The sequence below is a fragment of the Mixophyes fleayi genome, chromosome 10 (assembly GCF_038048845.1).
Source record: "Mixophyes fleayi isolate aMixFle1 chromosome 10, aMixFle1.hap1, whole genome shotgun sequence".
NCBI classification, from domain to species: Eukaryota; Metazoa; Chordata; class Amphibia; order Anura; family Limnodynastidae; genus Mixophyes; species Mixophyes fleayi.
This window is the reverse complement of record NC_134411.1, coordinates 92968716-92983591: the sequence shown is the minus strand read 5'-3', so window position 1 is coordinate 92983591 and position 14876 is coordinate 92968716. Positions and strand designations below refer to the sequence as shown.

Genomic DNA, 14876 nt, shown 5'->3' with positions numbered 1-14876 from the left:
CAACTACATTATATAATAAAATATTTTTGTTTCATTTTCCAGGGTGAGTTTTTCCAGATCTCAGAGTTCTCCAGCTTGTCCCCAATCCCTGGATTCACCAAGTGGCTTCTTGGAGCACTCAACTCCCAAACAAAAGAATTGGGTAGGACCGAGCTCTTCCTTGAATCAGAATATAAAGAGATATCCGATCTCATTGGAGCACCGGCTGCCGATGCCCTGAAACGTGTGTTTTCCTGCAATGAATGGATGAAGTCGGAAAGACTGGTAAAGGCTCTGGAGGCCCCAATGATGAGGCTCTGCGCTTGGTACCTCTACGGAGAAAAGCACCGTGGTTTTGCCTTGAATCCTGTAGCAAACTTTCACCTGCAAAACGGGGCTGTTATGTGGCGCCTCAACTGGATGGCAGATACAAGCCCCAGAGGAGCCGCTGCCTCTTGTGGTATGATGGTGAACTATCGCTACTTCCTGGAAGACACCACTGCCAACGGTTCTAGGTATCTCAGGATGAAACACATCGAGGCCTCTGAACAAGTGCTCAATTTGGTGTCTCAGTTCAAGAAAAATAGTAAATTATAAATGGTGATAGACCCTCCTCAGCCAGGGGTCTTCATTCTCCAGCTAGCCATCGACCGCATGTGCGTAAACCAAGTAATCACAGTTGAATAGGCGGGTGCCGATTGATGACCGATGGCCTTGTAAGTCCATGTTTTGGATAGAATCACCTGTACAAAGTGGTTCTCATTTTTTTTTTTTTATATATTATTGTTATATTAGCATTCTGCTTTATGTAAATAGTTTTACCATCTGTCATATTGTTTAAACAACAATTTCAAAAACTGTTCAGCCTTTAAAAATATACCCGTTGCCTACACACAGTACAGGCAGCAGTTTTGTGGACTGAACAATGTACAGTCCAATATTCAGGACAGGCTGAATATTGGTTCAGCCTGCAAATTGGCTGCCTGTGCTGGACCTCATTTGTGAAACGCGTTGAGCGCTCCGTGTATAACGACTTTGCTCTAGCATGAACTTACGTAGGCCATCCACGCACTTCCTTACCACTAATAGAGATACTTCCCCAAACTAGAAGTGAACCTAGGTTTGCAGGAAGGCAGAAAAACCTCAAGAAATGCACTTTTCTCAAAAGTGTATATGTCACATTAAAGTACGACCACTTTTGGTGGTGGTGCACCTGTAAAATGCGCTTCTCCCCCAAAGTGAAACCGGAAGGTGCAAAATAAGTCTCCCAAAAAGTATAGGGCAAGACCTGATCTATCCCCGCTCAGTGGTGGCGTGCCGTCCTCTCCTCTTTTATCTCGCTTCAATAATCTTACTCCGCAAAATAATAATAAAAATATTGTGTTTAGACACCGTGGCGTACAAAATAGACGCAATGATGGCCATGTGCCATAGTCTGCACCCAATCCCTATTTGTCAGCGTAACATTTGCTCCTCTGCTTCCACCTCGCCCGCAAACCCGTGCACTTTGGAGGGAATACAGTAAATCGGGGCACACAAGGCCTCCAAAGAGGATTTTAGACTATGCACAGCCACTCGCCTGTTTTACATAAGCAACCGGTACACTAGGAAAAGAGGAGTCAGATTGCCAAAAACACCTATACTAAAACTGGTTTCAAAAGGACTTGGTTTTCATCAACATAAAGCCTTACAGAGATACATTTAATCACCAAGTTTGCTATTATTATTATTTGCCGTATTAACTTAATATCGACTTCCCTGTGGTTTCAATGACTGGTGTGATTTTAAATGCTTCCTGCCAACGCAATGCATATTTGAAGTTCAAATACTGTGAACTGCTAGCAGCAGATTCTAAAAGCTGACTCGAGCATGTTTAGATTTCAAACATCAGCGGATACATGAAGGGAATTTTCTATAGCTTTCTGTATGATCTCGGAATCAATACGGGCTTTATAAGCAGCTGATCAAAAGGACAATCTTTGCCTGTGATACATCCACAAACACCAACAAGTAGATAAAGTTCTTAAAGTTGAAAGACAAGCGATAATCTATTGTTACTGCCTCATGCATTAAACCAGCCTGTCTGAAACACTTTTGTATTGCAAAAAGTTTTTTGTTTGTTCTTTTGTCTTTATTGTGAAAAAAAATCCATGTCAAACTGTCTAAGGTATTGAGTTAATCTAGTACACAAGGATGAAAGAGAAGAGCCGATAAGAGCTAATACAGTTGTTTATGTCAATTTGTTTTCCAGCAATATTCATGGTCCGTTCATTGACAACAAAACGGCTATGACTTTTACAGATGACCATACACGTTAAAATCCCATCCCAAGATTTGACCGTATTTAATGGACTATTTAAACTTGGGTGGGGGACTGGCTTAAGTACAAAAATATAAAAAAACAAAGCCTATTCTAGCTGTGTTGAAACTGATCAGTAATTAAACGTAGCAAAAAGATAGGCCGCTCTATTTGATGATGTTTTTTACTCCAAAGCAGATATTAATGCAAGATCAGGGCCATCTTAACAACATTATGGGCCCCTGGGCAAAGCAGTGCACCGGGGCCCCTCCCTTGCACCCCCTTCTCCTCTTTTCTCTTATTCTGTGTCTTCTGCGTCTTTGAATCCTTATTTGATCCGTCAGGGCTCCTCTGTGCTGCGCTCCTCAATGAAAATGATGACATCATGCCCGACATTCATGGTGAGCGCAGCACGGAGGAGGGGAACAGGGAGTAAGCCAGATCGCCATCTGACCTGACCGCAAAAGTAAGTTTGTTTGTTTTTTTTTTTTGCAGGATTTTTTTTTTTTTTTGCAGCATTATTTATTCTAATTAAGAGCTCTGCCTATAGGGCCCCCTTGTCTAGGGCCCCCGGGCACCTTCCCTTCGTGCCCAGTGGAAAAGATGGCCCTGTGCAAGATATTGCAATATATTTTCTTGCCTTTGAGGATTGCAGATACCCCATAAATCAATGTTTTGGGCTAAACACGGGGCCATTTACCAAGACAATGACATTCCAGCCATATTAAGGCCCTACCATTAGCCCTACACTCCTCAATAAAGGCAAGAAAAGAATCTTTTGCATTAATGTTTGTTTTGACTGCAAATTGTCTTATGTTTTTGCTATTTTTGTGTGACAATAGCTTACATAGCATCAAATGTAGATGTTCGAATTGATTTGAACAAATGACCAGGAATGGTGGAAAAATGTAATCTAAAGTGTTTGACTTAAAGTACTTTGAAGCATGTGTGTTCTAACAATGTAACAAAAGTCTAACAATGTTATAATAAGCAATCATTTGTACTTCATCATTTTTTTTTATTTTTTTTTTTAAAGTGATTGCAGTATGTGTCATTATTGAAAATGTATCCAATTTTATATACAATGAATAGCTCATTATGATACATGAGAAATTACTGCATGAATGGCCAGCCTTAAGGGTTAATTAACTTTTTGAAGATGGTTTATACATTAGCTGTTCTCTTCTCTGTGGACTCCCTGCCATTTATTTATTTATTATTACAGTAAGCCCGATGGGAAGCCGTTTTGTTTGACACCTTATTAATTATCGAATTAAAAGAGTTCTTTACAATGGCAACTTATGTATTATTTTTTTTTTTGAATCCTAAACCCATTTTTATAGGGACTGTAGTCTAAATGGTTCTCTAAACTGTGACTAGCACAGGATAATATACATGTCAAAAATCTATGTTACGTCTTTGTGCAAACTGTAATCAAACTCGGAGGGTTGTTTGTCAAAACTTTGAGGATAAAGGTATTGAACCTTCTAAACAGAATAGTGGAGTTGTTGCCCATAGCAACCAATCAGATCCTATTTATCGGGTACATTCTAAAGAATTATAGACAGAATCTAGTTGCTATGGGCGACACCTTCACTTTTCCATTTTAAAGTTTAATACATGTAATCCTTGGTCCTTTACGGATTTAACTACAGCCCAGGTTACATCACTTGCCATTAGCCCCATGCCCCAGTCTTTTGTTTAGGGAAAAGATTATCACAACTGAACTAGATTGAAGGTAGAGCTTCTGGGAGACGATAATGGGATTATGGAGAACAAAAACAATGGCCTCTCTACTGGACAGTGAACCCGACAAGAATATTGCCAAACGTTCATACCTTATTATTCAGTCCTGACCAGTACAAAGGTAATATTTTCCTGGAACCCAACCTGGATTGCTGACAGGCTCCTTGGCTCAGGTTTTTGTAGAGAAGATAAAGGAGGAGATGATTTCTTATTCACGTCCGGTTCTTGCCGTCTCGATCGGACAGGTGTCTGGTGAGATGCACAATGTTAAGTGACGCCTGCTAGTTATCTCAGCTTCCTCTGTCCAGTAAAGTTTCACTAGTCACAGAAGATGATCAGATAGTCACTAGAAGGAGAGCACACCTTTAATTCCTTTTATGACCACTAATTAAATTCATATACAATTAGATTTATATAAACTTGTACAGCCGACATTCACAAAAAATATGCAGATTTTTCAGACCAGTAAGGCTGGGTACACACTACTAAAAAATTCTCCCAATGCGATATCCTTAACAATTTTACCAGATCTGTGCTCTTCATCTGCCCTAACCATTGGCTGAAACCATCGTGACTCTGCACACTCAGAGATCTACGGACACTGATGGTCGTGAGTGTATACACCCTGCAGAATTGGAACGACATTGTTCCATCGTTTAACAAGATTTTTAGTTTGATTTAAAAATCAAATGAAATGTTATGATGTGCTATGGAACCGTGATTGTTCATCATTGGAGTGTACACACGGGTATATCGGGCCGAACGGTCGTTTATCGTGTGATTGGCCTGATCGCCTAAAAACCCTGTAGTGTGTACCCATAATTGCCATTTATTTTCATTGACTTTATTCTGCTATTGGTTGAAACGGTGATAACTGAAGAATGATTGTACCACCACGATCCTGGTTAAACAAACTTCCCCCATGGCACAACCAGGCAATTCTTAACACCTGCGGCGGCCCTGTGATGTATAGGGCGGACAGCACCGTTTTAATCTCTACATGAAAACTGTGAGAACATTTTCAGAACAGAACATTATTTATAGAACAGTTGGTCCATTGTGAAATTATTTTATACATAACAGACTTCCTGTGAAAGCCAAAAAGACTATGGACAACATTAATAAAAACTTACAAGTGACAAAATATTGCATAGCGAATGTAAAGCAAAGGACATGATTGTGTTTTTAAATATGACTCTTTCCTATACATCAAAGAATAGCCATGAGTCTGACGAAAATACTTTTTTTCCCCTGCTTATTGCAACAAATAAATATTACATTTGCAGTTTTATCTTTTCTAATTTTTAGTATTTTCATTATTATTTTGCAACTTTTTTTGTTACAATATTTCCCATCTGTCATATATTCATACATATGTTATATGTGATGGTTAAATAACTATCGCTCAATACCAAACTACTGTTTTTTGAGACAAGAATGAGGTTTGCAGACAAAGCTTGCTCATCTTAACAACTTGTGATAAATCCCCACTATATATCCCATCTGCTTCATAAAACAATGGTTGGCTACTATGGAGAAATTCATCACCTCTCCGAGTTATCGTCTCCAGTAAAATCTGTTGTATTTCACAAAATTTTGGCTCGTTTTACAGGTTTTTATGTGTCCAGGTCTGCGTTGTCAAATCCTCTTTAAAGCTTAAAAAAAGCACTTAAAATAATGCAACCCAGGGTAACTTTCTTAAAGTTATGCTACACATTCCAAAACTTAGAGCTGAATATATATTAGATAAAGCAGTGATCGTCCGAGACAGGAGGAGGAATGTTTTTCTATGTACATTAGAATTTTGCCTATATGGTTTTTATTTTTTTCGGGCCTTGAAAGTAGATTCTGGAATCATAGTGATAATCTAGAATGGAGAGTGAATCTCAACGTATAATCTTAAAATTTGCATATCTATAGCCACAGTTCCTAGGTGAAGGCTTTCTGTGATTTTTTTGGGGGGTTTGTGTGGAAAGTGATTTCTTTGCTTTATATATTTTAAATTAACCACTTTGCTGTCTTCCAGTTCTAGCATGTAAGTAGTTTACTTTATAAGGTTTTGATATGGTGTTTTGTGTGTCCTCCAACTTGCACCTGAGCCATGCATTATTGGTGTGGTCTCTGTAAATGTCTCAAGGCTATAAGTACAGAATAACAAGAGTATTGGCATAAAAAAAAAACCGAAACAAAAGTTTGCTATTTTTCTGTTGTTCTGTTCATGCAAAATAATCACCAATATAATCACAAAACTGTAGCAACCAATCAGAATCTAGCTATCATTTATCTAGTACATTCTAAAACATGATAGCTAGAATCTGATTGGTTGCCAAGGGCAACACCTCCACTTTTAATTTTTAGAAGTTTTGGTAAATCTTCTCTCATGTTGTAACTATTCCTAGAATCCTCACCTATTTTGGACGTTAAGTCTGTATAAGAAATTAATACCTATGGGATCTAATAATATCTTTGTATCAATATCTCTGCAATGTATCAGTGTGTCTCCCCATCCATTATCCCGTTTCTGATAAATGGCATTGGACTCTGGAATAAGGTGTGGATAAGAGTGTTTATTGGTGTAACAATAAGGTTTCATGGTGCTCTGAGTATCCCCAGGGAGCTTAATGAGGCATCAGATCTCCTCTACTTCCAGAAGATGAGCTGTCACAGGAAGCCTCATATAACAATGATTAACGAGCTGTAAATATGATGTGTCTGCTGATTAATTCTGTGTATTAACGTATCTCCTATTCTCAGTGGGGATCACATAGAGTGGCTTTGCACAACTTTCTGCTAATTTGTCTGCATTTCCTCGCCTTTCCCTTGGGTTTTGTGTTTTTTTTTGTTTTGTTTTTTTAAGTAAAGTAACAACACAATTTTAATCATTTTTCCCTCTGGCAATGGTTTATGTTGAAGATGGAACATTTTCTTCTTTTATGTTATTTTACTATTGTAGGGGGTTTGTTTTTGCCTAATTGGGAATGTTTCAAATCAAATAAAGTCAGCATAACCTTAGGAGCAAATTAATATTCAATTTCAAACATGGTATTTCGTTGCTTGTCAGCGCTCACGTAGCCAGTGGTGCTATTTACTTGGGCAGATCTTCTTCTGGTACCTACAGAAAGTTTTCTTTTACCTTTATAAAGGGCATTTTCACCTTGAGATGACTTTCATTTATTTCCTTGCACATGGCCTCCAGCAACTTGAATTAAACCCATTGTACAGACATAGTGGAATGTTCAGTGATCTTTTCGTCAGTAATGTTGGGCATAATGCAGACTACGGCTAGGTACGCACTGAAGAATTTTCCGACAGACGTGATATCTCAAACGATTGTACCTACGACTGAAGGTCCGATCAGTCTGACAATTCATGCGTACACACTGTTACAATTTACTTTCAGATCTGTGCTCTTCATTTGGTCCTTTAGTCCGGTGGTAATTGTTAAAACGATTACCACAATGCCACACACCGATAACACCTACCTGAAAACCGACGCTGCAATGTCGGGACCCCACAGGTTAAGTGTTTAAACACTTAACCCGACATTGCCGCTTTAAATTAACATGAATAGAAGTCGTGATGACGTCAAAGTGTAGTGCCGGAGAGCTCTTCTTTCGGAATAAGTTGTGGTCTGCATGCTGGTGCCATCGGAGATGTACAGCGTCGGTTTTCAGGTAAGTCTATTTATGTTTAAATCTGTTTTGACTAAATTCGTGTTTTATTTGTAGGTGTCTTCGGTGTCAGAATTTTCAGAATCGAAAAGCCGTACCCAACTCCTCTAGTCTTCAGAGAATGGCAGCACAATATTCATTCATTCATTCTTGTTACATTGTTACACTGATTAAAACCGTCTTGTTATAGCTATCCACATGTCCTAACGAATTTCGTTAGGTTCTGTGACTCTTAAACGAAACATTCTGTCTCAGAAAAAACATTAATTATTCCTTCTACAGCACTCTCTACATTTATTCACCAGGACAGTCATCGCTAGCATCGGCTGAAAAGAGCCTGACTCTGTAAACTCTATGCAGATCGTGAGCATGAGTGTATACACATTACATGATCGGTTGGGGATTGGTTAGAAAATATTAAACCGTACGACCAACCAAATTAAATGATGATCGGCACTTTGGAACAACTTTCGACCATCGTGTCATTATACACACTCACACGATATCTGACCGAATGGTCGGATGGCGGCTGATTGGAGGGTTTTCATGCAATCATCGGGTCAGTGTGTACCCAACCTAAAGAACTATCTTGGCATGCTTCCAAGGGGGAGATGTTTGAAGATACTCTACACATTACTTTTAAACAAAACTGAAATGAACAAAAGGTGGAAAGACTGAACAAGGCATTTTACCTCAAGGTCAGGGAGGTTTCCTAGTGCCTGGAAACCCCCTCCCAGTCTGGGACACTGTATGCTTGAGGTGGCTGAATCCTACCTCCACTTTGCAGCTTGTGTGCAGATCGTTTCTGATTGTTTCTATCTGCACTGTCTCTTTCCCTTGCTGTGTGTCCCCGCCCCTCTTCACTCAGCTCTGCTCGATAAGGAGAACTGCCTGCACCTAACACACAGCATTGCCGTGTATATGATGGGGATAGGAATAATTGGAGAGGTGCCAAGCACTGTCTAAAATTATAGCCACGCCCCCATGCATGCTGGTCACGCCCACTAGCGGCGTGGTGTTGAAAACCCCCTCTACAAATCCTGCGTTTGCCCCTGAAGGTCTCTATTGAATGTGTCATCGGGCACTATTACTTTAATAAAGAGCACAACACTCCCCATTATAACTTCAAATGTACTAAAACCAAGACAACTACATTGAGGAGAATGAGTGATGGTAAAAATTCCCTGGCCTACGACTGTTTCACAAGCAGCTTTCTCAAAGCACATTGTCATAGGATGAGTCTAATGGAAATAAAATCAATAGAGGATGGGATTTAAAGGGATACCCAGTGCAAAATGTTTTTATGTTGTGTGTGGATGAAGGGGGGGAGGGGGATTATGTAATCAAATTAAAAAAAAATGTGTATATATCAGTCAGCAGTTCTTCAGCTGTTTTCTGGCACCTTCTTTCTCTGCACAATCGTCCCTCCAAAAAGGAGCCCCGGCTGTGCATTCCATTAAGGTTCTGCAAATTAGGAGGATGTTAATGATCACCCAATACCGTGACACCAATGAGCTGCTTCATATTAAAAATAATAATGATGTACCTGGTTCCTGTCAGTGATGCTTGCGGTGCTTTTAGGAGCAGAAACTTGGCCCTAACTAGGAAATACATAGATGTTGAAAAAATAAGTTCAGAGAAAGCAGTGATTTATGAAGCTTAATATCTAGGTAAGTGGATTTCTCAGGAATCTCACGTAGAGCTCATTAAGAATGACCTGGATGGCTGGTAAACCTGTGGATTTTAAAATGAAATTGACACTTCCCTTGTAAGCGTATATGATTTTGACTTTATCCGGCTGTTACCTACTTGAAGAGCTCTAGATAGAAACGCTACCAATTAATTAGGTTTCTAAATTCCTTTATGCATTGGCAAAAGCAGGACACTTAACACACTATTCTACAGCTCTCCTATGTTTGTTAAGGCCACAAAACAGTATCTATTCTTTACACTCATGTGGTCTATATTTAAGGAGAGCTGTGCTCTGACTAATTCTTTTTCTAATTTGTATCTTTTCATCACAATCACTAACTTTTATTTTCTTTTAAATATAGTTGCATGCAACTTGTTAAGACCCGTAGCTAATTTATTGGTTTCTCTAGGAAACTGCCTGTCTTGCAAGTTTAAATTGCCTTAGATCTGCTGTATATGTAGGAATTAGCTGGAGAATAAAAAAAATTAAGCATAAAAAGTGCCAAAATGCAAGACTGGTTTATTTTTTGTATTTTATTTTTTACTCGCTATAATAAAGCTTCAAAATTGTAAGCTTGTCACAGTAAGACAGAAACATAACCTCGTGCGTTTAATGTTACCCATTAATTGTGTCCTAGTTTTGTTGCAATATATCTTTGATTAATTTACATTTTCTGTAGTGATGGTGGAACCTGTATGGATCTTACAGCTGGGTTAGTAGAGTTTGGGGCTCTGGTCACCAACACCTCCATTAATGTTTTGAGCTATCGTTGAATACTTCTTTGTGTGATATATATAAATAGCCCCAAAAAATAAATCTTCAACACAATGTAAAAGACACAACATCTATATGATTAATGTCATTTCTCTAGTACAGACACAATGGAAACGGCAAAACCTGCTGACTGGGTATTTCTGTTTGTTGGCTGAAGGGTTATTTGAGGATACGTTTGGTGATGCTAAACTCCATCCTAAATCAACGTCGTCAGCCACTGCAGCTGTTCTGGAAACCCAATATGCGGCAAGGTGAATAATGTGAGTATAGTTGCATTATATACTAAGGAATCTGCAAGGATCCACCGCAATACCAGCAATGGGTGACAGATGGCAGTGTACAGTCAACACTGACACTGTGTGTATGGCTCCACCGCAGTACCAGATACAGATGACAGGTGGCAGTGTACTGTCAACACCGACAACTGCAATGTGAGGATCCACCGCAGTACCAGCTACAAATGACAGGTGGCAGTGTGATGTCAACACTGACACTGCGCATTCTTTACCACTTCTGCTTAAGGTCAAGTTAATCAGAACTAGGAGACCTCATTTGTATACAGATTTTATAAGGCCCTCACTTATACCAAGCTTTGCATTTCTCTGTTGTTGCTTCAAATATTTTTTTTTTTTTTTTTTATCGGCCTGTTGATCGGCTTCTGCTTTGTCTTTCATTACTCTACTTTCTCCAACCCATCGACCTCAGCTTCATCCTTCCTGGTTCTACCTTCTCTAACCCATCCACTTTGACTGCGCCTCTTACAATTTTACCTTCTCCAACCTATCAACTTCAGCTTTGTCCCTCGCAATCCATGCTCTCAGGACTAAGCAGCTTGGCTGGATATGGTGTGTCGCTGATCGCTACCCCAGCCAAGTGGTTGTCTATTGGAAGCAGCCAGCACCGTGACAGAACCTATACCAAGCTGCAGACCTGGGGACCTAGATTATATTACTGGTGAGGGACAGCACAGCACTACTATTATTCCCAGGCCCAGCTGATTGTAAGGGGCAGAATGCGGCACAGCAAAATTTGGGAAAGGGCCCCAGCGATGACTCTTCACCCCCTCCCAGGCTGGTCAGACACATGATCAGTGAAGGTAGAGGTCCTCACCCCATGCATTAGCTGTAGCGCTATCACTGACAAGGGGTCATACAGACGTCGCTGTTCTAGTTTCTAAAGGTCTAGTAAATGCACTTTAATGCTGCTAGTCCATAACAATAAGATAATAATGGGTCTGTACACACACACTTGCTGCTACGATATGCATCAATTTCAACATATAGAAGCGTCAACGCTCATGTCAGTGTAATGGTCTACGGTAGACGAGGTACATAGTACACTATGCTGCAGGGAGGCCTTGTCCTCACTTCTAACAGACCGTTGAAAGGACGTTGGCAAAATACAAAGTTTTGATTTTAAAAGGCTTTTTTCATCAGGTGGTGATATAGGTATTTTTTCTATGTTTTAGGGATTCAAAACACTTTATTCTGGACATAGTCACTTTGTTATATACAAATTGCATCATCCATGGAACAGGGTTATCCCTGTGTTGATAGAGGCATTGAAGTGTGTGGATGCTACCGTACAGTTTTCAGAATACCGAGGTGTGAATTCACGCTCTTAAAGTGAAGTCGCAACATTTTTCTGGGGCCATTATGAAACGGATATTAGAATTTAAGTTTCACTTAGGGCCTGATTCATTAAGGAACGTAAATGCTTATGCTTGCCGTATTTTTCATAAATTGCTCTGTCCGTGGCCAGAACTGACTATACTCCAGTGAATGCAGCAATTGATCTTCGAGCACAAAGGACCCTTACGACAGCCTGCAATTTCATGGCGGAAGGAGACTGGAATGGGCATATGCACATAATGTACAGTAAGGACGAGACAAGCTCGAACGCACACAGCAGCGGCTGATTCAAACTTTGGACAACTCTCAGGTACATTTTTTTCTGTCTTCTAACTTGCACCAGCTACAGGTCGGGTGTAAGTGCTGATTACTAGTGATGGCGGCTGTGTATACAGCTAGAACATGTGTACACAGCTAGAACATGTGTTTGCAATCAGGAGCAACTGTAAAAATACATTTTATGTTAAATAGACATTAATGTGATCATGACACATGTATTTAATGACTATATTGTTAACATGTTACAATCATTGAATGCTGATTTTTTTCTGTGCATTCTTTCGGGACTTTATATTCCACAACTGTATTGAAGGCATCTTGCAGAGTATTGTGTCTGGCACAGTATATACAATTATATACGATAGATTGAACCGCTCTTACATGATTTTCAGAAAAGCAAAGGTTTTATATACAGAAAATCTTTGCACATACCCACAGGGTCATCTAAAGGCAAATAGATATATATGTACTCGGAGAGACAGAAACAGGGATAATGAGAGGATATGAAAACTCTGTGACAGAGATATATAGAGGACAGAAACACATGGATACTGAGAGAGAAAGACAAAGGAGGTCATTAATACAGAGATGTGTATTAGCTAGGTTTGGTAATGAGAAAGAACAGTTGATCCAAATTGTGCAGGGCAATGGAAAAGGTGAAGGATACTTACTGCCCCCTGCTGGGGTTAATGGAGTAGGCAGTTTCTGTAGCTCTGACATGACAAGGCCCAGGATGCTGATAGTTGAGTACATATGGTCCAGCAGCCAAACAGAGATGGTAACAACAATGACAACTGAGCTCAGTGGGCAGCCGAACCCATGCACATTGGTCCTTCTCTTTTCTGTGATAAACTATTCATCATTGATATAGCGCCACTAATTCCGCAGCTCTGTACTGAGAATATTTGTCACTTACATCAGTCCCTGCCCCATTGGAGCTTACAGTCTAAATTCCGTAACATACACAGACTTGGGTCAATGTGATAGCAGCCAATTAACCTACCAGTATGTTGTTGGTGTGTGGGAGGAAACCCACGCACACATGGGGAGAACATACAAACTCCAATCAAATAAGGCCATGGTCGGGAATCGAATTCAGTGCTGAGAGGCAGAAGCGCTAACCACTGAGCCACCGTGCTGCCCAGTATTGTGTTTTTTACAGACCTTTAATTGGACCTTCCTTTAAGCATTGTGCTCAGTTCTGGAGCCTGCAGCATATTTATCTAGAGAAGATCCAAAAAATAATCAGTAGCCCCAATTCTACATTGTTCGAAGTGTATTTTCACTATCTCCTTCTTTTTCCAAACGGAACCTGGGACAATACATCACAAAGCGAGCAGAGTCTAATCAGACCCTCACAGGGATTTGTAATACTGTGTATGTCTCTGTCCAATGAAATGTTAAACTAAGGCCATTATCTGTACAGACTCATTTGTCGTGAATTGCAGCCCGTTGGCCACTGTGCCATTTCTCTACCTCCTAAATCCTTAACTTCTCCCCTTTTATGTATGAGCTTCTCAAGTGCTATCATTACATACATGAAATACGGGTTTAGCCTCCAGGGGTGTCACAATTTGACCCATGGAATCAATCCTACGGACAGTAATGGTTTGAGGCAACGAGATTTGTCAAGAACGTTCAAATGTAGAAGTCAATTTCAAATCAGGTAAAGGGCAAACACTTGCTTGAAATAGTGATTTTGGCTCCACCGAGCTCCCAAGTAGAGTCTCCCCCTCCACCCCCTGTCCTTTATCCAAAAGCCTGCAGCAATTCAAGGAAAATAAATGTGCTGAGAGTAGACAATTTATGGAGATGAAAGGGAAGGCAGACTTTCATGTTAATAACACCTCTTAAAATAACAGACAAGTTTTTGAATAATTAAATAATGAGAAAAATGCTTCAGCAAGGTTAAAAATAAAAGGGGGCCTAGTTTTTGATGTTACATTAGGGGCCACTGTACATTTGCAATGGTTGATATCTTCTTTATAGAAGAGATGAAAGGATTCCTGTATTTACTTAGGTATTGTCTTATGACCAAAGCAATATTTCTTATGTAACCTGTAACATTTTAATGATTTGAATTGGGAAAGATGTAATCATCACAACCACAGGACTTGCGAATTAAATAAAGTATGGAAGGATAGTTTAGAACAAGTCTAGTTAAAAGAAAGTTAATATTATTGAATTGTAACAAGTAAACGGTAGATAGTTCTTATGAATAAATCATACACTTTGGAAAAGTGAAAGGTTAACTCATTAGAGCAATCAATATGCTCTTATCTGAGCAATTTGGTAATACCATTAAGTAATGTGCTTAGTTTAAAGGGCTCTCCACCCAACACTTATAATTAACTGTGCTATGCCTTTGACCTTTAATCTTTGCTGTTGAACTAAGTGGAAAAGTAGCACAAACCATCCCAGAAGTCCTTTGAAACGCCGATGCCTGTTTTCTAATTGCACCTGGATATAGAATCAATCAATCTGGAGAATTGTTAGCTAAAGTGTAGTTTTGTCAAACCTTCTAGAAAGGAAAAGTGGAGATGTTGCCCATAGCAACCAATCAGGTTCTAGCTTTCAGTTGTCTAGTACATTCTACAAAATGATAGGTAGAATCTGATTGGTTGCTATGGGCAACACCTCCACTCAGTGTCGGACTGGGGCATGAAGGGCCCACCAGGGGAATGCAGTGATAGGGGCCCACTACATTGGGGTGTAGCCAACTGTAAGAGCGGGTGGGGCCAGTCAAGGGGGTGTGGTCAGCCCATGGAGGGCAACTTACAACGTAAAGAACAAGGACACCTGGT

The 14876-nt window shown here is 39.9% G+C and overlaps 2 protein-coding genes across 3 annotated transcripts in view; one reads left to right on the top strand and one right to left on the bottom strand.

The window, feature by feature from the left end:
• MLYCD (malonyl-CoA decarboxylase) overlaps window positions 1–2070 on the top strand; it is a 36084-nt gene extending 34014 nt beyond the window's left edge. Inside the window, exon 5 of the mRNA XM_075189170.1 lies at window positions 43–2070. Within this exon, the coding sequence (XP_075045271.1) occupies window positions 43–576 (534 nt within the window). The 3' untranslated portion in view covers window positions 577–2070. The remainder of the gene's footprint in view (window positions 1–42) is intronic.
• Window positions 1–14876, bottom strand: part of LOC142104477 (DNA topoisomerase I, mitochondrial-like) — a 164176-nt gene that overhangs the window by 126143 nt on the left and 23157 nt on the right. The window lies entirely within an intron of this gene.